Source organism: Malaclemys terrapin, chromosome 16, assembly GCF_027887155.1.
Source record: "Malaclemys terrapin pileata isolate rMalTer1 chromosome 16, rMalTer1.hap1, whole genome shotgun sequence".
NCBI classification, from domain to species: Eukaryota; Metazoa; Chordata; order Testudines; family Emydidae; genus Malaclemys; species Malaclemys terrapin.
The window spans coordinates 29,720,365-29,745,066 of record NC_071520.1 but is presented as its reverse complement, the minus strand read 5'-3'; the positions used below and the strand labels follow the sequence as shown (position 1 = coordinate 29,745,066).

Below are 24,702 nucleotides of genomic sequence, written 5' to 3'. Positions count from 1 at the left end.
TTAAACAGGCATTCGGGGGTCATGACTATCCCACACATCCCATGTTACCAAATGGGAGGAGGGTCTGTGGGAGAGAGCCCCCAGGACAAAAGAGGTTGGAGACTGTGCTCTCTTAGCTCTCAAAGGGAAGCATTCTTTAAAAAAAAAGATGACAATATGAAAATATACCATCGATGATAATCCTGCACTAACTGAAGGGAATGGAATGGGTGGGACCACTACGCCTTTTCCATCTCAAATGTCAACAGTATTCCAACTGTAATTGAACGTTTTAAAAAGCTCTATTAATGCCTTGGTGAATAAGAGGAAGTTTGCTGTGCAGTGACGTTCCCAAGAGAACAAGACAGGGAAAAGCAATGAGAGTTACCTCTATGCCTTCCATCTCATATTCCTCCTGCTCTGCCTTCAGAGTCATTTCGATTAACAGCTGCTGGAGCTTTTCGTTGCAGTAATTAATGCAGAACTGTTCAAAACTTTTGAAAAATAAAAGCAGCAAGAATAATGATATGCATTAAAGGAAAACTTTCTAGCTGCCTTCTTGGTTTGTAGAGAAACAAGTGTAAAAAGAGAATTCCTATTATAGCCCTTCTCCCCGTGACAGAAGATGAGCCCATGAAATAGCTGAGACAGCTGTAGTTTTGTTTTCCCACTAGAACTATATTTTAATAGAAAAAGCCCATATCCCATTTCAAGAGCGGCTACCTACCAGTGTAGATGTTTAATAAGAACTGGAGAATCAGTCCGGATAAAATACGCCACTCCTCCCTCCCCACCCACCACCCCTAAAACTTCTGCTTGAAACTCAAACCAAATTAGAGAGCTTTGATAAAGTTCAGCTAACTCCACCCTCTACCTTCCCCAAACACACTGTCATCTGAGCTGCAACTCCAGAAGGAAGTACCAACATTCTTCCCAGAAGGGCTATTTTTGAGAGACTCCCAGCCCATTTTTGCTGACACAGCAAGCTCAGAGCAGCAGACTAACAGTTGGATGTTTCTGAACTAAACTGCCACATTGTCACCCATCACTAACTTCCTTCCCACCAGCCTTATAATTGAACATATGATGACAGAATAAGTGTTACAGGGCAATGAGTTTTGTTTGGTTAGAAGAAGGTAGTGGTCACATCCTTCTGTCTCTCTAGAGGCTTTGAAAGCTGCCCCACACAGGAAGATGGCCCACTCCAATATTACATGCACAAGTTTTTCCATAGAATTCTGGATTTTTAACACAATCAGCCAACTAGAGCAAAGAAATGAGTCGAGACCTTCACTGTGCTTCACGTAGCCAGTTACGCCTACATACTGCAACACATGTCACAGATTAGGTACAGCTCAAAGCTGATGAAGGGAGCTGGGACTCAACTTCCTTGCCTTTCTGGGGTAAGCCAAAGCCTGAGCCTTAATGGCCATGCATTGCTTTGGAAGCAGACCCACATTAGTGCACGCACAGTTTGAGCCAGCGTCAGTGGCACTTACCTGTTTGTATCAAACACTTCAAACCCGTAGATGTCAAGCAGCCCAATCACCGTTTTCCTGGTGAGGTCCTGCCAAAGATACCATTAAATGCTCCATGAGGAAAAGAGGATTTCTGTAACTGGTGCGATTGCGCTGCATCATTCATGTGGTTCCCTTCACCTAGATTTTAATCTCTCTCATTTGTTCCCACTCTGCCACTGACCAGGGAGACTCATTACAGGGACAGTGTCATTACCACATGGGTCCCCTCTAGCAGGCAATTCTGCAGCTGAACTGACCAGATAGTTTGGTGAGCAAGCCAAGACAGGTCTAAATATTCTTCGTGGAGGTTGGGCGTAGAGGTAGGAGAGACTGTGGAATAAAGGCCCTTTATCTTCCAATGGCTTCACCCTCTTATAGACACTGGCAGGATGGCCGTCACAGATATTTGTTCCAGACAACCATTGCCTTCTATATTCGGGTAGGACACAGGATCCCATGCTGGGGACTCCTGGTTGTTCCTAGCTCTGTGAATGTTTCTAGTCTCTCCCACTCAAAGCCTAATGTTAGCTCTCAGACCTGGCTTTCTTAGTTGATAGTACAACACACATCCTGGTGCACAGCTATTAAATCATTAATGGGGAAAATCTAGCCAACCCCCATTTTCCACCTTTCAAAGCTACATATCTGGGATAATAAAAATGGCTCCATGCATGGCTGCCTGGTGGCTTACCAAACCAAAAGCAAAGACCTCCTTCAACTAGTCTGGAAGGTCACACCTCTCTCCTAAGCACAGATATCAAGGCTACTTTCCATACAAATTTTGTCACCATTTGGAAAACATTTTTCTTGTCTTCTAGAAAGCTTAGTTTTATGCTAAACTCCTTGTTTTTGCACCAGCATTACAGACCAGCAAATAGCATGTTAGTTTGCTGCCACATGTCCAACAGGAGAAGCACATGCCATAGTTTGGATGGGTCCTACAAAAGCAGTGATTTTTTTTTTTTTCTTATCAGCTATAAAGTGATCATGAATAGATCTGTATTTACTTCCAATCAGGATGGACAATTTTAAAGCAGGTCATGCATTAGCCAAACTATTTGACAATGTATCTTTAGTATTCGATACCAAAAAAAAAAAAATCAAGCAGAACATGAATCTCCAGCTCACAGTGGTTTGAATCCCTGAACTCAACTAGCAGACTTGAGACATCTGGTGGAAAACACCACATTACTGACTCACTCTGGAAGCGCTGTCCATTCACTGAATGAGGCAGTACTTGTCTGTAGAGCACAGTATTAGCTAGAAGGGAACCAACCTTGTTGGCTAAAGATCCATTAATTTTGTTGACTAGCCAAGTAAAAGTCCGTCCATAAATCGCCTTAGCTGCTGCATCCCGAGCACAGAATGCCAAGTCTATGTTCAGGGGACTTAGGACCTGAAAGAAAAAAAAAAGGCAGGTAAAAATACTCAAGCATAGTAACTAAGATAACTCAACGTCAGTAATTTCTAACTCATTTCATGCTCATGGATTAGAGAGCAGGCTACCATCTGACAGTCTCCATTTCACACTGAAGCATGAGCAAGCATTCTGCCTTCAGATCAAAACTGAAGCCAACCACAGCTCCAGGTACCGGTCCATAGCTAGCACCTCAGGCTGGTGTGACTACTGCTCTAGCGCCCCAGTTATGAGACCACATGTTGGGTCCTAGTGTCCTACTTCCACACATCTCCCACCCAGCTGCACACATTCTAACGTGTAGCAGAGTTTAGACCGTCCAGTCTCACAATAATGAGATGGATTTGAAGTCAAGGAAGTTTTGGATCACGGTTTTGAAATAAAGTGAGATATTCCATATATAATCTTTTTGGTCAGAAGGTGCAAGACAATAGCTACGAATCTCCTAGCATTAACATTCAGGCTACAGGAGGGGAGTCACTGACAGCGAAGTGGATGATTAAAAATAAGGATTGAGCCCCATTTTACCCCCTAATTTGGGGGCAAACATTCATCTATATACGAGCTAAATGATGTACACCAGATATAAGGGGGGAATGGGTATACACTATCAGTATTGATTAGGAGGCTGCATTTTGGGACTCTGCCAAATTTCAAGGGAAAAAGCCATCAGCAATTCTGACGGCTTTCAAACACCATAAAATGTTACAAGCGGACATTTTATACAAATACTCCCATCTGCATATGAAGCCAAATTTCTCAAGAAGCACTTTACAGACTACACAAAGGAAGATAATTTGGCTCAGATGTGTGGCTGCATGTAAACCTTCCTCGCTCCTGGCTTTTTTCAATCATTTGTGTCACTCCGCAGGAAGGCAGCCTCACACTAACACTTCTCAACTTAATAGCTCAGAAATTTACTAAGGAAGGTAACTGTTCTTACCACAATTATTTTACAGATAGGAAAAGAGTCCGAGATTCAGGAAACTTGGTGAAGTTTCCTTAGAGAATCTGTGAGTGTGTCAAGAACAAGACACAGGGCATCCTGGCTCCTTATCCCAGGGTTTTACCACTAGACTGTGTTGACTTAATAGACTATGAGGAATCGGACACTGGCTTAATTTATACCTCTTCTGATCTGGCTTCTATCTTTCTGTGCGTCAGAGCTTCCTGTAGAATGGATAAGTGGACGCCCAATAACTGCCAAAGAAGAGAGCCACAGTTAGAGTGCAAAGGGGAATTTCAGGACTACCGTCAATTTGGAGTGAAATGTCCAGGCTGCTGTCTTTTACTCTTAATGACTCTTGAAAACCCAAAATGTAACGGGGCAACCAACATTTGCATTTCTCTGCGCCCACAGATAAGTAGCGGAATCCATATTAAGATTTAAAGGAAAAGGAACCAGACACCTTTGCTATCTCAGTTATCTCTGGTCATATCAGGATTTTAACTACAGCATTTTTCTTACTTGCAGTGGTTTAACAGGATTGCCATGATTAGAGGTCGGTCAAGAATTTTCTCCCATAGTGTCTTGGCAGACTGCACAGGCACCTTGGGGAGTACTGAGTTGCTGCTTCTCTACTAGGGTGTAGCCCACACAACCCATTTCTGGTTGTTAGGGGGTGGCTGTATTGGCAGGTTAAGCCGCTCTGATCTCCTTTGTTATATTTAAAACAACATTAAGCAGTTGATTTCTACTGACAACAGGAAAGTCCAAATGGATGCTGCTGCCACTCCAGGCTGAACATGCAGCTTGACCCTTTTGTGCATTGGATTGAAGGAGCCGCATAAGCCAAAACATTACGTGCCACCATAGTGACAACTGTGCCCCTCTGTCAGCAGCCACCCTGCAAGCAATGCAAAGTCACGTATGCAGGTCTGGGAAGTGACCGTGTGTGTCTTTATGCCAACTGGGGACAAAGACACTATTAAAAACAATGAGACAGAGGATATTCTAGTAATGCCTTAATACCCCACACCCATAATGAAAAGCATGGATCAGTTACACAGGCAGCGTAATGTAATGTAAATACCCTTGATGGCTAAAGTTGAATTAAAATGCTAAGGAGCCTGTTGCATATTATACATTACAGATTTCAACTTGTCCATCTTTATGCTGACAGCAAGAGTTGTTTAAAACATTTAAACTTCAGGATTCTGCATCTGGCAGCTCAGTACAGAGTTCATAGGGGTGCTATAAAGACGACAGTGGAGAATAATTGATCAAGTCCACTGAAGGTAGGACAAGAAGTAATGGGGTTAATCTGCAGCAAGGGAAATTTAGGTTAGATATTAGGAAAAACTAAGGGTAGTTCAGCTCTGGAATAGGCTCCTGAGGGAGGTTGTGGAGTCCCCATCACTGGAGGTTTTTAAAAACAGGTTGGACAAACCTCTGGAAGGGACGGCCTAGATATTTTGGTCCTGCCTCAGTGCAGGGGGCTTGACTAGTTGACTTCTCAAAGTCCCTTCCAGTTCTACATTTCTAGGATCCCCTGATTAGCGCAGGGACAGTTTGAGAGGGACTCAATGCACAGAGCCAAGGTGAGCCCCTCAGAGCAGAGGCTGTCCTTCTAGAGAATTTGGACGCTTCCTAGGACAGTACGTGCTACCATCCACAAGTCAAAAACATAGCAAGGAAGGGAAGCAACCCCTCAAACCTAGTGCCTTGGGCCCCTGCTTTCAAATCTGTATGGAAGCTTCCTGTCTCCCCGTAGATGATACCTTTGAGATCCATTTGATCTGGCTGCCGTTGGTGATGATGGCATGACCGTTACTATCTTCTTCATACTGAATATTCCCCAGGTGCAGGACACTGGCAATGACCCCAAAGAGATGCTGAGGCCAAAGTGACAAAGACTGTTAAAAGCCAAGTTCATATGGTTACATGGTCATTACTCTTAAGCAGAATATGCTCTTGTTTGGCTCAGTGGTAGTGCAATCTGTTGATCTGAAAATCAACTACTGCTGAGAAAGACAGTGAGAGATTATCAGCTACTTCTCTAGACCTGGTACAGAAGGACACTCCAATCTGGCCACCTCCTTCCAGTCTGACTCCCTGGGATACGCACATCATCTGACACGTCAAAATTAAGCCAGCTGCTCAACCTTAGAAGTAGATGGATGGTGGGAATCACCAAAGTCCACGGGAGAGGCAAAGACGAGGTCACCAGGCACGCATATAACAGGGCCTGTATCTCAGGCCATCTTGGTGCTGGGACCATCACTTTTATAGACCCTTCTTCCCAGGGCCGGTGCAAGGAAGTTTCGCGCCTTAGGCAAAACTTCCACCTTGCGCCCTCCCCCCGCAGCCCTGCGGCAGCTCCCCACCCCCCCTCCACCCTGAGGTGCCCCCCTCCCCCGCGGCAGCTGCCCCCCCCCTGGAGCCGTACAGCAGCTCCCCACCCCAGCTGACCTCTGCTCCGCCTCCACCCCGAGCACGCTGCCCCCGCTCTAATTCTCCTCTCCTCCCAGGCTTGCAGCGCCAAACAGGTGATTGGCACCGCAAGCCGGAGAAGTGGAGCAGCTGCTGCGCTGGGAGAGGGAGTCTGAGCCGCACGTGTCAGCGCACCGCCGGCAGCCCAGCCCCGGAACGCTGTTAAAAAAAAAAATTGGGGGCACCGCTTTTTGGCACCCCCAAATCTTGGCACCCTAGGCAACCGCTTAGTTTGCCTTAATGGTAGCACCAGCCCTGCTTCTTCCCTTACTCCTGAGAAGTTCACAAAACACAGGCAGCAGAAAAAGGGCACTTGACTATATGATGCAGTTAAGCCAAAAACAATCCTTGCATTTGCAAAATGGAGTTCTAGAGCCATTTGAGAGAGGCATAGATGATACTCCAATGAACTCTGGACCCAACTTACTTAAGTGATATTAAAAAAATCAACAGTTAGGAACTGCAGAGAGGGAGAAGGTTTTAATTTGTACCATGCATCTGAAAGAGAATTGGTCATTTGACAAAGCCACAGCCATATCCCCCAAACTCCTAATTCTGCGTCCTGTATTATATAGGAGATCAAATTAATTCCCTTCTGGTTTTTTTTATTAAATCTATCAAGCAAATGTTTAATGATATGAAGAGTAACAACAGCCCCTGGTTTTTACAGGTGACATGGAGTTCTGATACCAATCTCTACCTATACACACACACACACACACACACGACATTTTTCGCTAGAGTGGTAGCAATAGAGACTTCCTTTAGCAACACACTTCGGACACCAGAAAACACAGGGTGGGGAGGGGGATCAGAAAGTTTGCCACTGGCCTAGTAATACTGTTTGTAAAGCATTTTCCTCCTGGTGGGTACAGGCATTGGTTATTGCATCTCATTTTTCTATCCATTATGGAATATCAGAAGCCAGTAAGGTATTCAGACAATTCCTGCTCTCAGGTTATCTTGTCCACGTCTTAGTCAGTGCAAGATTGTTCCCCACAACATGTACTTCAGCACTGTATCCAGTCCAGTTTTAGGTGTCAAAGGAAGAGACTTCCACCACTTCCTTAGAAAGAGCAGTACAGCCCTTATTTGGAAATTTCCCCAGATATCTATCCTGAACCAGGATGGAATCAGCAGTTACCCCCTTTCATAAATGCACATCACTTCTCTTGCCTCTATACCTCAATATCTGTTTCAGCGAAGTCAATGACCGAGAAGGCTTTGCGGACTGTTTTCCAGTCACTCTTGTCATTAATGGAAGACACTTTGGCACATCGACCCTATTGAGAAGAAAGAGCATGAAAACTTTGCATCCATCACTACAGTTCTATTGATCAGGTGATCTGTGTACCACTAGCCAATCACACCTTGGCTTGGCATTTTTGATTCCCAGTTCTCTCTCTCAGCTCTTTACCACTTTGTTTGTAGATATACACACAGAGGTTTATTCCACTCTTGCCCATTCAGCCCATGGCTCTACTGGTCAGTCCTTTCTGTAACTGTTACTTAAGAGCATGATGTGTGTTGAGTTTGGGTACTAGGTACTTAGCGCATTTATGGTGAAGTTTGGGCTCTAGCCATCTGTTATGTTTATAGTAATGTAACCTTTGTTACTCAATGTGTCTATACCGGGAGAAGGGCAAATTGTCTGCATATTATACTCCATCAAAACCAGCAGTTTGCACACATGATTCTGCATTTTATGAACAAGTGTAGGGAACACTTTTCTTCATATTTTATAACAGCTGCTTGAGTCCTCAAGCTTACTTATTTTACACCAAATTAATAAAGAAAGCCTTAAAGAGAGACCCTTACACCAAGTGTAACCTGCAGATAATCATCATTTTACTAGTTAATAGTTTAGGCCATGCTTTCCAGTGAACCAAAGGGGTATTTTTATACACCACCAGCCAGCTCTTCCGCCTAGTGACATCTGCCATTAAGTCACAATGCTTCCTCTAGGATATAGCACTCATTTGCCTGGCAACAGTTTAATGTTTATCACAGTCTATCACAGACAGATTAAGAACTTCACTGCCGTGGACTGGGCAAAAGCTCTGAAGTGGAATAAGCTGTTACCTGTGCACCAATATCCTCACTAAGAGCACGGAGAATACAAAGTGATTGTATTGTTAAATTCCTTATGGAATAAGATTTCTCGTTTCAGTTTGCTTCATTGTGAAATCCCTCTCTAAATTAATGGAGGAGAGGCAAGGATAGGTTGGATTCATAACTAGAGGGTAGAAACTAATTCAGGACCAAGTTTTAGTCTGGTACTCTCATGCGGCTTCTAGTGATTTCACAGCCTAAGGGCAGAATTTGGGCAAGCCATAGTGTTGTCTCATTCTAATGTGCTTTATCCATTAATACTGCAGAAGTTAGTGTCTCAACTTCCTTTATTTCTAATATTGCTGCAGCTCTGGACCCAGGGCAAATCAGTGTCAAAAGGTGAAAAGGGTAGAAAACCATACAGCCACAGCTGTTCTACAGTATTATAATCACTTAGAAAATCATTAGCTATAGTCATGACTTCTACCATAATGGAGTACATGAATGGTGAAGAAAACCCATCAAGTCATAGGTAATCATAATACATAACTTGTTCTGTAAAGGTTAACAGGTACTGCAGATCTATGCTGCCAAATGCAGCCTATGGAACCCTACAGGTCGTTCCATGCTGGGGGCCTAGTTATCCCAACCTGTATAAGATACATGTACTTCTGCGGGTTGCGCTCCAGTCCTAGCCAGCGAAGCAGGTCATCTTCCCCGCCCTCCAGCAACTGGTAGAAGATATGGAAATTCCGTTCCCCATTGTTTTGATGAACGACTCGGGATTTCTCAATCAGGTAACTGAGGATATGCCCTCCTACTGGAGCTCCCTGGGGAGGAGTGGGAGCGGAACAAAACAAAACAAAAAGTCACGTGAGCTTAAACTGCTAAGCCTTCAATACCCAACAGCCCCAGTGACAGGAAGCCAGCAGAAGTGTTGTGACTGCTGTATTCTTATTAACACACACTTACTGTGACAAGTAACGATGACACCAGAAGCCTATCTGCTCTTCTTACACTTCATTAGTTTCTCTATTAAAATATCACTTACAAGTAGACACGTACTGTCTGAGGAGTAACGGTCTTTTCAACTAGCTCCTGCTCTGTAGTGAAATATTGCCTTTTCCACTGGGCAGTTGGCTGTGTTGCCAATAATGCTGGAAACTTCCAAGATACAAGACTTCAGCCACCTCAGTCAAAAAATGCAAGAGCTATAAAAATGAGGTCAGAAGGTAGCCTGCAAGGTAAATAATTTTGCAGGGCAGTATAAGGTTTACTGACTAAGTATTCCATGCTGGTGCCAGATAGGTACATAGTTATGCTTGTTTTGGGAATGCTCCAACACAGTTGTTTTTACCTTAAAATCAAATTGGATATCCATGTATTTTCCAAATCTACTTGAGTTGTCATTACGCAGAGTTTTTGCGTTTCCAAAAGCCTGCAGAGAAACAAGCAAAACCAAGTCACTCCTCTTGCTGCTGAGAGCTCTGCGTCTAGAACTGGGGTCATGAGGAACTGAGGGAGAAACATCAGCATGTACAGCTTTACATAGCCTATGCACTTTCCCCTCTCTTTTCACGCTTGGTAAGTCAATGGGCAGCTAAATCCCATGAAACTCTGAAAAATTAGGTTTGTATTTACCGGAGACTGGACATATTTGCCTCCCCCACTCCCTGCTGACACAGAGCATTCCATAAGAGTAGAATCCGTCTGCCCAGACACACCATTAGTTACACTCAACATACATTCAGTTCTCGGATTCTCTTCAGTTGGTTCTTCATGTAGGGTTAAGTATCAATGGCTCACATTTACTTACTGTCACTATTTAGTCATGAAGACTTAGACAAGCTTTCCTAAAATTTCTGATAATATGAGCATGTGTCAGCTAAAATTCACAGAATGGGTGCTCCCACCACATGAATCTCTACCCAGCTCTCCGCTCAGCTCATTTTCGGGAGAGCTCTGAAAACCTGCCCTGAATAGTAGTATCCACAGTTACCTTCCTGCACATTAGGCAGCTAGAGGGACAGGTGACAGATGCTCTGAGAGGCTTGTTCATTCCTTGATATGGTTCAGCATTTATTAAATGGTCTCAAAATATTTTCTCCTTTCCTTAGGGAGCACTACTAACAAAAATCCCCTCTTCGCACAGCATTTATATCGAGCAGGAGACTAGGTGTTTTGATTATAGATGAAGAAATACTGTAAGCTGAAAACTACAAGTGGAAAAAAAATTAAATCCCTGGACAACAAATTGGCCTACATCAATTCCTTCACATTTTCCAAGTCAGAAAGGACGTGCTTGCAAAGGGGCTGAAATTACTTTCATTATAATGTAACCTTAGTTCAAGTATCCCTGCAAACGGGAGGCCATTCTCCTGATTAGATCTCCTCTCCTTCCATACATCCAAAACATTTCAGTTCGATATACAGAGAAATGTTGCAGTCAATCTCCTCTGCATGGTACACCATTAGGGGTTTTTTATTATTTTTTTGTTTTACCTCCAGAACTGGATTGGAGAGCAGCAAGCGATCACGGACTATTTGCAGCTGTTCCGTAGTTGGGCAGGTCACTGCAAAGTACTGCAATATCTTCTTGGAGGCTTCTGTTTTCCCAGCGCCACTCTCCCCAGAGATGAGGATGAAGTGGTTATTGTATTCAGCACACATTACCCGGTAGGCATTGTCAGCTATGGCATATCTGAATGAGAGAGTCACACACACACACACACACACACACACACACACACACACACACACAAAATAATCAGCTTTAAGAATTACTCAATATGAAACAGCCATACAAAATGCTAGCAGAAAGCTCTGACAGGAGTAAATGTTCCATAGGCTCCTTAACACTGGAGACAGCTAAAATTTACAGACCTTGAACTGGACAGGCAAGCAATGTTCCCAGCAGAAAATTTGCTGATTCACAACTTTAGAATGGAAACATGAATTCAAATTGAGAGGTAGGCACATGGAGGGAAAGAGCTTTAGCAACAGAACCCATTTGGACTGTGCACGCTGCTATGGGCACAGGTTAGCACACTGCAGGTCCGTGACCCAAAGGCAGAGACTGACCAACCTCAAATTTTCATTTATTTGTTTTAAAAAGCAGCGTGCTGGTGAGCCCCAACTTCTGCCCATGAAGATATTTTAAAAGGTAACAATTAGTGCAACCACTTTCCCACTTCCCCCCCCCCCCCCATTTGGGAAGAAAATCCAAAAATCAACGTCTGGCTTTGAAATTTGACCTCAACCCACTTCCTGCTCCCAGAACTGGCTGGAGGCAGAATTAGGAGCACTGAGAATAGGTGGAGCCCACGGAGCCAGGAGGAAGGGCAGAGACTGTGAAAGGGAATGTTTCAGAAACTGACGGAAGGATATACTCAGTCCTGGAATTATGCAAGGGCACATCCTGGCTGAGCCCTGATGGTCTGACATCCCATCATCAGGTAAGGCATCATGAGGAAGGCATGCGCTGAGCTCTGACTCGCTAGAAAAATTCCTTAGTTCTAGCCCTGTCTGACACACATTCTTCCCTGTGGCCAGGGGTGGCTCTATGTATTTTGTCACCCCAAGCATGGCAGTCAGGGGACTTTCAGCGGCACGCCTGCGGGAGGTCCAGCTGGTAACGCAGATTCGGTGGCACGCCTGCAGGAGGTCCGCTGGTCCCACGGCTTCGGCGGCAATTTGGCGACGGGACCAGCGGACCTCCCGCAGGCATGCCGCCAAAGGCTCCCCGACTGCCACCCCCACAGCGACCGGCAGGCTGCCCCCCGGGGCTTGCCGCCCCAGGGACACGCTTGGTGCACTGGTGCCTGGAGCTGCCCCTGCCTGTAGCTTTTGACAAATTGGCCCCTCAATTTAGCCCTCTTTAAAATGGAGATAAATACTTACATGCCCTCACAGGGAAGTTGTGAAGAGTGATTAACATTCACAAAACATTTGAATTTTCAAAGCTGTGTCAATATTAAGTTGAAATTACCCTCCTTCCAAGTTCTGACATCCAAATGCCAACTCTGCAGAGACATATACTAGACTAGATAATACTTAGTCCTGCCATGAGGCAGGGGACTGGACTAGATGACCTCTCAAGGTCCCTTCCAGTTCTATGATATTGTCTAATTGAAGTTATTTGATAAATAACCCCGCAAGTGTATCAAGTTACTTGCTAAGATTGCTATTATGAAAAGTTCCCCCTCTCCCACCAATTACGTTTGAAAGTGTTTGTAATATTAAAAACCACAACAGAAACAGTGCTAGACCTGACCTTATGAAAGTCAAAAAGTGTTTATGTGAACTGAAAGCAGGGGAATTTAGTGCTACTTACATATGTGGTGGCAGTTCAAAAAAGTTGACCCCTTGATAAATCTCCATCTGTTTAACTGAGTAGAAATCCAACTCTTTGTAGGGATTCACAGATACTAGAAGGGTACCAATATATGTCTACAGGGAAGAACAGAGCGTAGACAAACGGAATGACTTCTCCTGAAGGGCAACCTCAAGCATACCATGTGAAAACTGACAAAATAGAAAATGTGGAACTTTTCTGTAACAAAGATTTCAAAGACTTCAGTATTTCTGTGTTTTATTTCTAACACCCCATACACTTAAACCCTTATTTAAAGGTTGGCTGGTAAAGTAATTACATTGGTTTAGTCCTTTAATTGTCTTAATAATTGAGACTTTTGATACCACTGTCCCTTGATGCTTCTGGGATTTGGTTCATATTTATATTCCAGTTAACATAGGAACATATTTGTCCATAACTAACACTGTTTTGTTAAATCATTGAAAGTCTGTTATTCTCCAGATGCGATGCTGATGCTTCATAGGAAAGCTAAATTCATAAGCCATCTGGTGGTTACTTAAAACTGTGCATGTCTGCAGTGTAGTAGCTGTGTTGGTCCCAGGATATGAAAGAGTCAAGGTGGGGGAGGTAATATCTTTTGTTGGACCAACTTCTGCTGGTGGAAGGTACAAGCTTGCAGGCTACACAGAGCTCTTCTTTCTACTCTGCTTCCTTCCCCAGACCTGAAGAAGAGCTCTCTGTAACTCAAAAGCTTGTACCTTTCCCCAACCAAAGTTGGTCCAATTCTTTCATAAGACTGTATATGGAAAGAAAGAATTCCTTCCTGAGCCCTGCAGATGAACAAATCTCAGGTTTCAAGGTGCAAGTCTAATTGCCTTAATTTTAGAACATTTCAGTGAGCCAAAGTTACACAACACTTTAGAACCTAGTAACAACTGACACTCCACATTCCATCAAGTCCTTTCATTTTTTCCCCACTTGCCTCATCAAAATATTGAGCTTCATCTAACAGAAGAGAGGTTTGGTAAGATTCTCTACCATTTAAGTTCTGCACAGCAAAAACATTGCATTGTGGGTGCTCAGCACCTTTGAAAAAACAAGGCCATTAAGACCTAGCAAATTTTCATCCTGCAGTTCAGAGCATTCTTTGTGCTGGCTTGGCATTTCATGTTCCTTTGTTATTTATTACACACCACTCGGACACCCTGAACATAAACCATACCATCCACAGAAGTTACAGGTTTCGGGTTTTTTTAATCTAAAGGGCAAACGGGGCAGTCAGCCTGCCAAATACTGCAAACATCTTTCAACCCCTCCCTGTATAGCAGACCACAAGCATTAGAAAGCCATATTCTTGGGGAGATAAATCACTCTGTTCCAACAAGTCAACACTGCAGTGACAAAAGACATTAAGTCCACCTGGAACTCTGATCATCCCAATACAATGGTTCCACAGAGATGCCCCGTTTGGCCTTATTCTTAGATCTGACTTGTAAGCAGGTTGTAGTCTGAGGCATGTCACCTTCCCACAATTACATTTTAGTTCACACTATCTTCTAGACACAAGTACCAGCATTGCCATGAAAGATGAAGTTATAAAAGCATGCAGATTTACGTAGATGAGGTTCTCTCTGTATCGCTTGCGAAGGTTGTCCAAGAAAGCAGCCTCACTGGTGTGGGAATCCAAAAGAACGAAGTCCTGTACCCCAACTCTGTCCCGGGCGATCAGAGCCCCTTCCATATTCAGCTGGCTGTGGTTATCACCCACCTCTTCTTTCTACAATGCAAAGAAAGTAGCTCAGTTATACATGTGTGATCCTTTCCTTTTTCTGAAGGGGGAGCTTTCACACTGGAACAAAACAAAAAAAATCCACCTCTATTGAAGCTCTGGACCCTTTTGTTATTTCAGCAATTAATGACTTAATAAAGACTTCCTTCCTTCCCAGCCTAATAGCCTGCTTGGTGCTGTGGTGGTGTCAGAATCCTGTGTTTTGACATCCCACTCTGTAGCCACAGTCCAGTGGCTAAGGCATTAGCCTAGGATGCAAGAGATCCGAGTTCAAGTCTCCCAATGTGACCTTGGGCAAATCTCCCACTATGTGTGCCGCAGTTCTCCATCTGCACAATGGAGCTAACAGCAGTGTCCTGTCCCAGCATTATTGTGAAGAGAATTTCAATAAAGACTGTGAGGTGCTCAGGTAGGATAGTGTAATGGGAGACATAAGTACCCAAGATAGATACAGATGGCAGCAATGCTGCCAATTCAGCATTAAAATTTGCTAACCGATCCTACAGTGAAGCAGACGGAAGCAGCCTTAATTTCAGCACAAACCCAGCTTTGGTAATTAGCAAGAGAAGAATGATGACAATCATGTAAAAGGTAAAGGATGCATATTTCTATCTGATTGACAGACAGTCCCCAGGTATGAAATCTTCTCCTAGGTTGTTTGTACCCGAATAGGCTGCAGTAAAGCAAGCTGCCCTACAGAACGAGAGCTCAGTTGGAACAGTCATCAACATAGAATAGTAGGAAGATCCTCAAACTGGAGTTTAATAACACTGCATTTTTCTAACCAGTGAGAAATTCAATCCTGACGTGGGCTTATCAGCACAGTGACAATTAGCTTCGCATTACTGTGAACTCAGAGCCTACTCAAGATTTGACAGTTAGAATGAAGATCTGAGCGTCAATAACAGATTGTTGTCCAGAAAAATTAAAGGTCAGATAGAAAGGGGGGGAAAAAAAGCTCCGTTTTCCACATAGGGTTCTCTAGAACTTAACACAATTGCCTAGAAGCTAGACAAACCTGGTTCCTAAACCCAGATGAGCCACTAAAGATTAATTTAAAACAAGTCACTATCACTGTGCCTGAGTCAGCTGAACTGTTTCCAGTTGAGTTGGTTTCGTTTAGATACAAGGAGATCAGGTGAGCTGCTCCAGCTACAACAGCTGGGACTACTTTAAAAAATATAAAAAAAGGATCTTCCTAAAAATGGGTGCTGCATCTGACCTTAATTTTTATTTCCTTGGAAAAACTAACTTGCATCTGCTGCATTGAGTCAGATGACATTTTTTAAGCCTCATACAAGCAGATGAGGAACAACCTTTTTAAATCTGGACAGCAGATGTCTCCACACACCAAGGAAAGCGTTCTGGACGTAACGATGCAAAGATTATTAGATACAACGGAGTGGTCTTGCTGGAGACACTGCACTTTTGGAATGATATGGAGATAACAATGCTGTCTTGGCTAGCGTTCTCCTCTCAAAACAGATTGAGACGGTGCCAGGGCTACTGCTGAGCAAAAGGCCTCTCCATTTCCCTGCACTTTTCATTTTTGACTTATTACCTTGGAAAATACTTTTAGAATAAAAGGTATTTCCCATGACTGGGATACAGATATTCTGTTCTGATTTACAGATTGCATTAGGTTTCTTACCCTTCAATTTTAAATGATGTGTCCAGTGAACATATTGACCACTAGCAAGTTGACAAGGGGTTACGAATTCACAAAAATTAGTTCATTCTGATCTCTTTCAATACTATATTAAGAATGATCATTCTGACTGGAACAAAGCAGCAACTTGATTCAGTCTGTTTGGAACATCTACAAAACACAGGAGAGCATTCATACCCAGTTTTGTATCACTTGGTTATAGATGTCACAGTAACATCCAAATTCAGTAAAAGCTTGTTCTGCAGGAATGTTCTTGTCAGGAAAGATATGAACCACAAGCTTCAGTATGCCAGAAATAATAAAAAAAAAAAACCAAGACAAATATGTGTTTATGATCTAGTCACAAGAACTGTCCTCTTGATGTTCCCCTTCCTTTCAAATGCTATTCAACATTATCTGGGAATACAGTTGTCACGGAGTCAGCGGGCCAATGCTCTGGAACTCCTCCATATGAAGCCAGTCAGGACTCTGGGGTAGCATGCCTCCTCTCTGTGAGCAGACTGTCACCAGGGCAAGAAGCTTACACAGATTCAACCTTCCTGGATCTGATCTCGGAGTATTCAGCATCCCTTTCCACACCATGTGCTTCCCACAGCAAGTCTGCCCGTGCTGGGCTCCTGGGGAAGCCAGAGGGCCCTGGACCCCAAGTCCGCAGTCAGCAGTGACTCTCAACCAGCATAAAACGGAAGGTTTATTAGTCGACAGGAACACAGCATAGAACAGAACCGGTGAGCACAGAAATCAGCGACTTTCAGCCAAGTCCATCTTGGGGAAATCCTGGGCCAGATGCCCAGTCAGACTGCCCAGCTTCAAGCAACCCAACCTCAGACATTCCCCGTTGCTCCTCCTCCTGGTCTTTGTCTTGCCTCCCAGGCAAAGTGTCACCTGGTCATCACCTGCTTGCATCCCCCTCCTGGGTCTCAGGTTATGAAGGGCACCGGCCATAGCCTACGTGCAGGCCGCTGGAGCAGCCTCACCTGCCTCTGAAGGTCTCAGCTAAAGTCACACCCCCTTATTCCCACCGCCTAGACACTGATGCAGCACACAGAGAAACTGAGGCACACAGTATTCATGCAAAACAGTAAAACTCATAGGCTCACATCCAACATAAGGGGAAATCCCCAATTTGTCACAACAGACTAATAATAAGTGACATCTTTCCACTATGAAACAAACTCATAGACTTTAAGGTCAGAAGGGACCATTATGATCATCTGGTCTGACCCCCTGCATCTTGCAGGCCACAAAGCCGTCCCTACCCTTTCCCTTGACTCTGCTGTTGAAGTCCCCAAATCCTGTGTTTAGTAACTTCAATTGGCAGAGACCCTCCTGCTAGTGATCCCTGCCCCATGCTGCGGAGGAAGGCGAAAAACCTCCAGGGCCTCTGCCAATCTACCCTGGAGGAAAATTCCTTCCCGACCCCAAATATGGCGATCAGTAAAACCCCGAGCATGTAGGCAAGCGTCTCCAGCCTGACCCTCGTTAGCCATTATACTATTTACCTGCCATGGCAACACAGTCTTTTTGGCAATACCACCCTACACTGTTTATCTGTATGAGTTGGCCTCTAAAGAGGTGATTAATATTTACATTCTTAAATACACATTCTATATTCATGCCACAGAACATATAGGATAAAGTTTTACCTGGTAGGTCTTGTTTTTCCCCCCTGGCTACTTTCTTCACCAATCAACAAAGGAATGCTTTCTCATTTTAATCATCTGGACTTTCTTAAAACCTTGCTGCAATTTTGATTGGAACATGGTTCCACCAACAGGAATACACAAATACAGCCAGGAAGGAGAGCAACTTTTGTAAGACGTGGCCAAATTATGCAAGAGTTTATCAGAGTTAACAGAGTTGCTGTTAGTAGCACAGGTCATGCACTGATCAGAAGTTACTTGTTCCAGGGTGATGACAATGAGAGGAAATGAATGCATCAAATCAAAAACACATTTCATTCAGACTGTAGGATCTCATGAAAAAAGGATTTTGATGGGGGAGGGGACAAGTGAACCTGAAGTTTAGGGTTTGCATCTAGCCACAAAGCTTAAACCCAAACTCTTCAGGTTGTATTTCCAGCTGAGAAAAAGACTTTGCAAGCCCATCTGTGCAACACTGAATGCGGAGGAATGGCCCAGTCCCACTAGCCATGGACTAGAAAAAGTCTCTCTTTTGGGAAAAATTCTAATTGATCAGAGCAGTTTCTCTGCCAGGGTGAGAAGGTAAATGGAAACCAGTGAGCAGGCTACGGTGTGGAAGTTAAAGAAGCCTAGTCCTGGATTTCTCCAATCAGAAGCATTCAGCACCTTCTCAGTTCACACTTTAATATTGACCTTAACTGGAAGAAAATGGCATTGCACTACTCTTTTCCCTACACACATTCAGCCATGGCTGTGCTGGGATAGGCTGCACTGGTATCTCCCAATAAGTAACAAACCACAGTATTTTCCATTGAACTATTCCTGAATATCCTAATTCAGCTGTCACTAATTTTGGATTATCTTCAACTCACTTGAGCTGTTCAGTTCTGGGGTTCTAGAGATCTGTCTGGGGCTCGACATGTATCCCATGTGTCACTGGTATCTGAGCACCGTCTTTAAAGTCTCATACAGGTGGCTAGATGTATTACATTGCGATCATTCTTTTTTGGATCCTCCCCTCAGCAAAGTACAGCCTGTTCTTTCATCTTACTGTTTATTGTATGTGCACCAACACCTACCCCTAGCTTCCCTTTCACTGACCTCTTCTTGTTACCTGCATAAGACTTTCCTTATCCTAAGTAGCAAAAATGGAAAGGCTTAAATAGAATGATCTCTTGTCTAACATTTCTCCCAGGGTAAAGTGATTCTTAAAGGGGGGTTTAAGATGCAAATCATATTTTAGGTGTTTTGCTGCTTGATAAACATTGCATGTGTTTAGCTAACTAAAGAAGTGTCTTACAAGTCTGCTACTGACACCACTCTGCCAAACCAAACAGAACTGAAAACGGATACTGAAGGCCTTAACCCATGGCTGACCTAAGGAAGTTCAGAACCCAAACCATATCACAATATAAGCCATTTCCCCTTATTTTTTGCCCCTGAACTGCTGGTGACATTAATTTTTCATGCTACTTTTGTCAGGCAGCTACTGTACTGTAACCAGGTTAAGAGAGTTTATCATTTAATGAGATAATGTTTAAAATGACAAACAGTCTGTGTGCACTTCCAAGAGGAATTTTGATAGTATTCTAGAACATCCGCTCAGTATGGAATGCAAAGAGCCAGTCTTCACTCCAAGCCCAGGAACACCAACACATGACTAATCTTGAAATCACAGTAGCTGCCTAGCTGATCAGGTTTCCTTAATTTATTTTGTTTACCAGTTAGCATATTGGCAATTGACACTCTGTTCCCCTTTGGGCATAGATCCTGCACTCATTTCTGGGCTAGACTGTGCTGAGATTCATGCAGCATTGACTCACCACTGTGTTTGGCTCAAATGATGGCAAACTCATTTCTTAATGATCATGTTAGTTAAGGTGGGATTTTTCCAAATCCAATGCTAATTATTCAGATGAAGTCCCATCTTCACCTAGTAAATGAGGGATACTCACTAACCTGCCATTCTGAAATCTCTCCTCACTGCTTACCTATAAGAATCAAGGATTCTTCTGATTTACTGAAATGTGAGCTCTCTCGGGGAATCTATTCTTACTCATTTAACTGGCTAGTTTAGCCACAAAGCCAGTTGTTTTATCCCCCACTGGGATTTATTTTTCAACATTTGAAGATTATGAGAAGCAAAGAGAGTTCCAAAAAGAACCAAACTCTGGAGAGGTTTAGATTCTTCATCCACCTCCAAGAAGAAGAGTTTGATTTTGGTACAAACAAACGGAAAAAATCCACAAGAAGTTTTGCTAAAATATTGCCACTGTGTTAAAAGTTTGTGTATTTTTAATTTCCCAACTGGCTCTAAAGCGAAGTGCTGTGCTTTTTATGGCTGTTTCTTCTCTGTGGCGGTACAGTGTAGAGAGGGACGGTCACGTCTGTTTTAGGGGAACACAGTGTTAGATTGGTTATTTTGAAAGCACTGGAAAGTGTGCGGGACATCATTCAGAACTGATGTGAAGAGAAGTTCTCTGCCCTAAACAGTGGGCTACAAGAAAACCCCACACCAAATCTCACTCACTTTAACAGGATGCCTTACGGCATTGGGGCCTAGGTGCTATATATGACGGAGTGAGAGTAACAACAAGGATGGTATGCAAAATGGCATTCTATATGCATCCGAAGAAGAGGGCTATAGTCCACGAAAGCTTATGCTCTAATAAATTTGTTAGTCTCTAAGGTGCCACAAGTACTCCTGTTCTTTTTGCGGATACAGACTAACACGGCTGCTACTCTGGAACCTGTCAAGGATGGTATGGTTGAAGAAGAACAAGGGTTACTATAAGATCAGCTGGTTACTCACTTCAGGTCTGTATTCAGACCAGTATTAAGCTTTATTTTTAATATATGCAGGAATTAACATTGTTGAGCCATCACACAAGATTGTTCTACAGATTCACAAATAATTTTAGTGCCCATGAAAGTGAGGGCCTGAGAGCACATGCTTGAGGCAGGAATAGCAGCACCAAACAACATGCTAGATCCCACTACACAATGCTCCTAACCCACCTCCATCTTGCTTTACCTACTTCAGTTTGAGACTGAGGTTGCTAACAGGCCACTTCACCTTGATGGTCTCTTAGAATGTGTTAACTACTTATGCTAAACAATTTGTTCCACCTCCTATTTAGCTGTGGCACTGAGTATCTTTCCCAGACCTGAAGAAGAGCTTTGTGTAGCTTGCTTTTTCACTAGCAGAAGTTGATAAAAGATATTACCGCACCCACCTTGTCTCTAATATCTTGGGACCAACATGGCTACTACTTGGCTGACTGTTCAGTTAATTTGTAATACTGATCACCTAGCTGATTTCACTACAACACCACAGTCTACCTGGATAGCAGTCAGATTTCCTTAGATTACAGATCAATCCTATGAGACTTGATTTTAGGGAGTTTGATTTATGCAGTACAGCTCACACTTCCTGCCACTCCTTGATGAAGTTTTATCTGCTATAGCCGCCCCTACCAAATTTACCAAGATAAAGTAGGCTAAAGTCACTGCAGTGCAGTTGACAGGCTGTACAAATTTCTGGCTTGCCAACCAGACCAGATTTAGTAAAGCATGTCACATTGCCACCTGTGCTGCTGCTGTTAATTATGTCCCTTGGGAACTAGCTATCACAATACCTTCTGAGTAAAAGCCAAATGTCAATGGTAGGTGCTAGAGGTGGGGAAAATATTCTCAGTAGTCCCTGGCAAAGAGGAAGAAGAGCACCTTCACAATAGGACTGCCACCATAATAACAGGAGTGGATAAAATGTACTTTGCTGCAGGTGGGATTGGGTAGGCAAAAAACACTGAGGTAATTTGTGGGAAAACAGTAAACTTCTCATCAGTTTGTCATAAATAGAATTTTATGAATGTAAAGCAAGTTTTTTTTTTTAAATAAAAGGTTTTAATACTTAAATTTAAGCCAGGGATAGAAAGATTTGATGTCTATTGTAAGCAGAGTTCAAGTATTTTTTTTTACATGGTTTAAGCAAGATTTGTTTTATTCTTTTAGTGGTAAAAATTGTGTCTGAATTCTTTTATATAAAATGTATCAACTGACCATGTTTGTTCTAGTAGCATGGAGGAATCGGTCTCCTGTGGGATGTGTGGGATCTAAGGTTTTTGCGAGTGACAGTGGGATAAAGCAGCAAGAAACAATGTGGGAGTGGATATTGCGGGGCAGGATTAAATAAGTAGTCCCAAGCAACACACTAAGCACACATGCCCTGAATTTTTCTACCTTCTCCACTCTCTAAGATTTTTGGTGGCTACAAACTAGCTTTTTGTCTCAGCAAGAGGCCCTCTTCTACTTTTGCCAGCTTAAAATAAAATTCACTCACTGGCTGAAACACTTCTTCATGATGGATAGAAGCAAGGTCTCCTGATCTTATAGAAATAGTGGGATTCCCTAGGTCAATAAGATGTGTTAATATCCGAGTAACAAGCTTTACACTGAGCTAGAATGTCCTATTTCAGGTTTGACACACAAATTTGGCAGAGCCCAATTACTGATGGTTTTGCATATCTCCAAGACTGGCTGCCATCCTGAGAAACTGGTCATGATACCAAACATTTAAGACCCCTTTCCAGCTCTTTCACCAGTCTACCCTTGAGATGTAAACAAATAGAAAGGCTAGTGGTACAGGGATTTAGTACAGTTAGCCTTCTGGGGCGTCTGGTTGAAATCACAAGTGAAAATAAGGTCAAGCCCCTTGGTTATGCTCAAGACAGATGATCTCACAGCTCCTCTCATTAGCGGTGCTGCTTCCTGACACTATGTCTGCTTAGTCTTGGACATGAGAAGTATGCATCTTCATTGCAACAGGTGGTGTTGCCATAGATAGCGCCCCTGCTCCCATTGAGCTCAGTGGGTGTTTTCCCATTGACTTTAATGAGAACAGCCTCAGATCCTCAGTTGCATGGATCGCTCCTATGTTAGAGATGCACCAGGAAAGTTTCCCAGATTATATACCTGCCTCCTTCGCTTAAGCCTCAGGAAAGAGGCTGACTAGGGAGGCAGTGACAGAGCTTAACCAGAGAGTGGAACACTTTTATTCATTATTAATTAATTATTAATAAAGGGGACAGGAAGAAAAAAAGTCTTGCGAGCACACTAGCCAGTCTCCCTGGCTGTAGGGCCTGCAGACTCACTAAGGACTGAGTAGGCTTTGGCAAGTGTACTCTCCCCTTCACCCCCCTAGCAGTTGCCTCAAGGTCAGGGCTGAGGCACACTGGAGGGTTAGTCAAGAGAAGCTCACAGTGCGACTGCCTGTGTAGTCCCTGTTCTGGAGATAGATGGGGCCCTGTCCCCTTCCCTCTCCCCAGGGCTGTAAAAATCTATCCTCTTCCATGAGCATATCCATTGTCATGTGCTTGAAGGGAGCTCTTGGAGCCCCAGGTTAAAACTCGAAAGCTGAACTGATGGCAAGTGTAGGGTGGTTTCCTCCTCTGGTAGAGACACGCCCCCTCTGGATACTCTGGGCACAGCCTTGTGGCTCAAACACATATCTTCAGGCTACTTTTCTTTTCAAACAGGTGGAGGGGACCACACTGCACCAAATGGCAGAATTATAAAAATGTTCCTCCTTAAAGATTAACCCCTAAGCTCTTAAATAAGGTCTTCACTATATTGCAAGTGACACACAGTGAATAAATGTGCTATAATATTACTCACACTCTCACCCTTCCTCTGCCAACACATGCATCCCTGGTTCACAAGATTTATCAGAGAGACTAAGAAGGAGACAGAACTTGGAAGCCCCTTGTTAAATATTGGCAGCGCTCTATGGGTCAATATAAAAACTGCAATAAAGAGTCCCGAAATCTTAGCGATCTCTCTCTCCACAATAAGCACTGAAGGCCTTCTACCCTCCTTCTAAAGATAGTTTCTATGACAAAATTCTTCCAAGGATTATTTAGAAATCCTTATATACCCTTGGCACTGTCAGTAATGTTAAAGACTTCTAAAATTTACCCACCAAATCAAAACCTCAACTCTCATGCCTGTTTGAGACAAGTTAGAATCTTCGCTAGAAGACAAGACTACACTGAAAATCCGGGGGAAAGGGAAATAATTCTTAATACTTTATGTAGCTGTCCTAATGAACTTCTGATTGTAACATGAACAATGCATTCTTTACAAATACAAGCAACAATTGTGCATTTTCAACTTCAATGAGTCTGTGGCCCATACAAGATATCCCCATAACATTTTTCACATTTAAACTACATTTCAGTTTTCTTCTACAACTGCTGAGCAGTTCAACAACACTGCAAGAAGCTTACATCTTAGCCCTGGAACAAGCGACTAGAATATCTGAACTACAGTACACAGTTTTCAAGGAACAGAATTCATAAATACAATTATATTGTGGAAAACATGTACACATTGTAACCTAATTTCTTTTCAAAAGAATACAGAATAAGAAGGTTTTCAGGTTAATCAACAGCCCAGAGAAATGCCAACAATTCTTGAGGCCTCTTGTCTGTATCTAGGGAATAGTCTACTATAGACTTGTTAAAGGGTGACTGTCTGTCCTTCTGAATAGAAGGGAGGTCGAGGTGAACTACTTCACTTTCAAAAATCAAAAGAAAGAAAAAAAAGTGAGAAAATCTCCAGAGTTCAAACATTTCTTTAAAACCCAAACTTTAAATACTAAATGGGCTTCATGGCTGCCATTTTGAAAAACATTAGTTTGCCAAAGGACCCTTTTGATTTCTATTCGAAATGTAAGAGCTCACAGATAATCCATTGAGAATCAAACCCACACAAAAGGCTTTTTGAAACAATCGTGGTGCTTGTGAAGGACAACATTTTTGTGCGCAAAATAAAACATTTTAATGCCCTACAATCCATTACACATATATTCTTACATTTCCTTTC

General features: G+C 43.1%; 1 protein-coding gene across 3 annotated transcripts in view; it reads right to left on the bottom strand.

Moving 5' to 3' along the window:
* Window positions 1-17,868, bottom strand: part of MYO1H (myosin IH) — a 45,224-nt gene extending 27,356 nt beyond the window's left edge. For 2 of the 3 annotated variants that reach the window (XM_054005995.1, XM_054005997.1), the window contains exons 1-12: window positions 17,821-17,868; window positions 14,332-14,493; window positions 12,735-12,850; window positions 10,904-11,102; window positions 9,759-9,839; window positions 9,052-9,231; window positions 7,534-7,632; window positions 5,638-5,751; window positions 4,045-4,116; window positions 2,776-2,895; window positions 1,479-1,546; window positions 368-473 (exon numbers count right to left, since the gene is read on the bottom strand). In XM_054005995.1, the coding sequence (XP_053861970.1) occupies window positions 368-473; window positions 1,479-1,546; window positions 2,776-2,895; window positions 4,045-4,116; window positions 5,638-5,751; window positions 7,534-7,632; window positions 9,052-9,231; window positions 9,759-9,839; window positions 10,904-11,102; window positions 12,735-12,850; window positions 14,332-14,457 (1,281 nt within the window). In that variant the 5' untranslated portion in view covers window positions 14,458-14,493; window positions 17,821-17,868. Of the gene's footprint in view, window positions 1-367; window positions 474-1,478; window positions 1,547-2,775; window positions 2,896-4,044; window positions 4,117-5,637; window positions 5,752-7,533; window positions 7,633-9,051; window positions 9,232-9,758; window positions 9,840-10,903; window positions 11,103-12,734; window positions 12,926-14,331; window positions 14,494-17,820 lie in introns of those variants that run through there. The other variant, XM_054005996.1, reaches the window with a different exon arrangement.
* Between the last annotated feature and the right edge of the window lie 6,834 nt (window positions 17,869-24,702).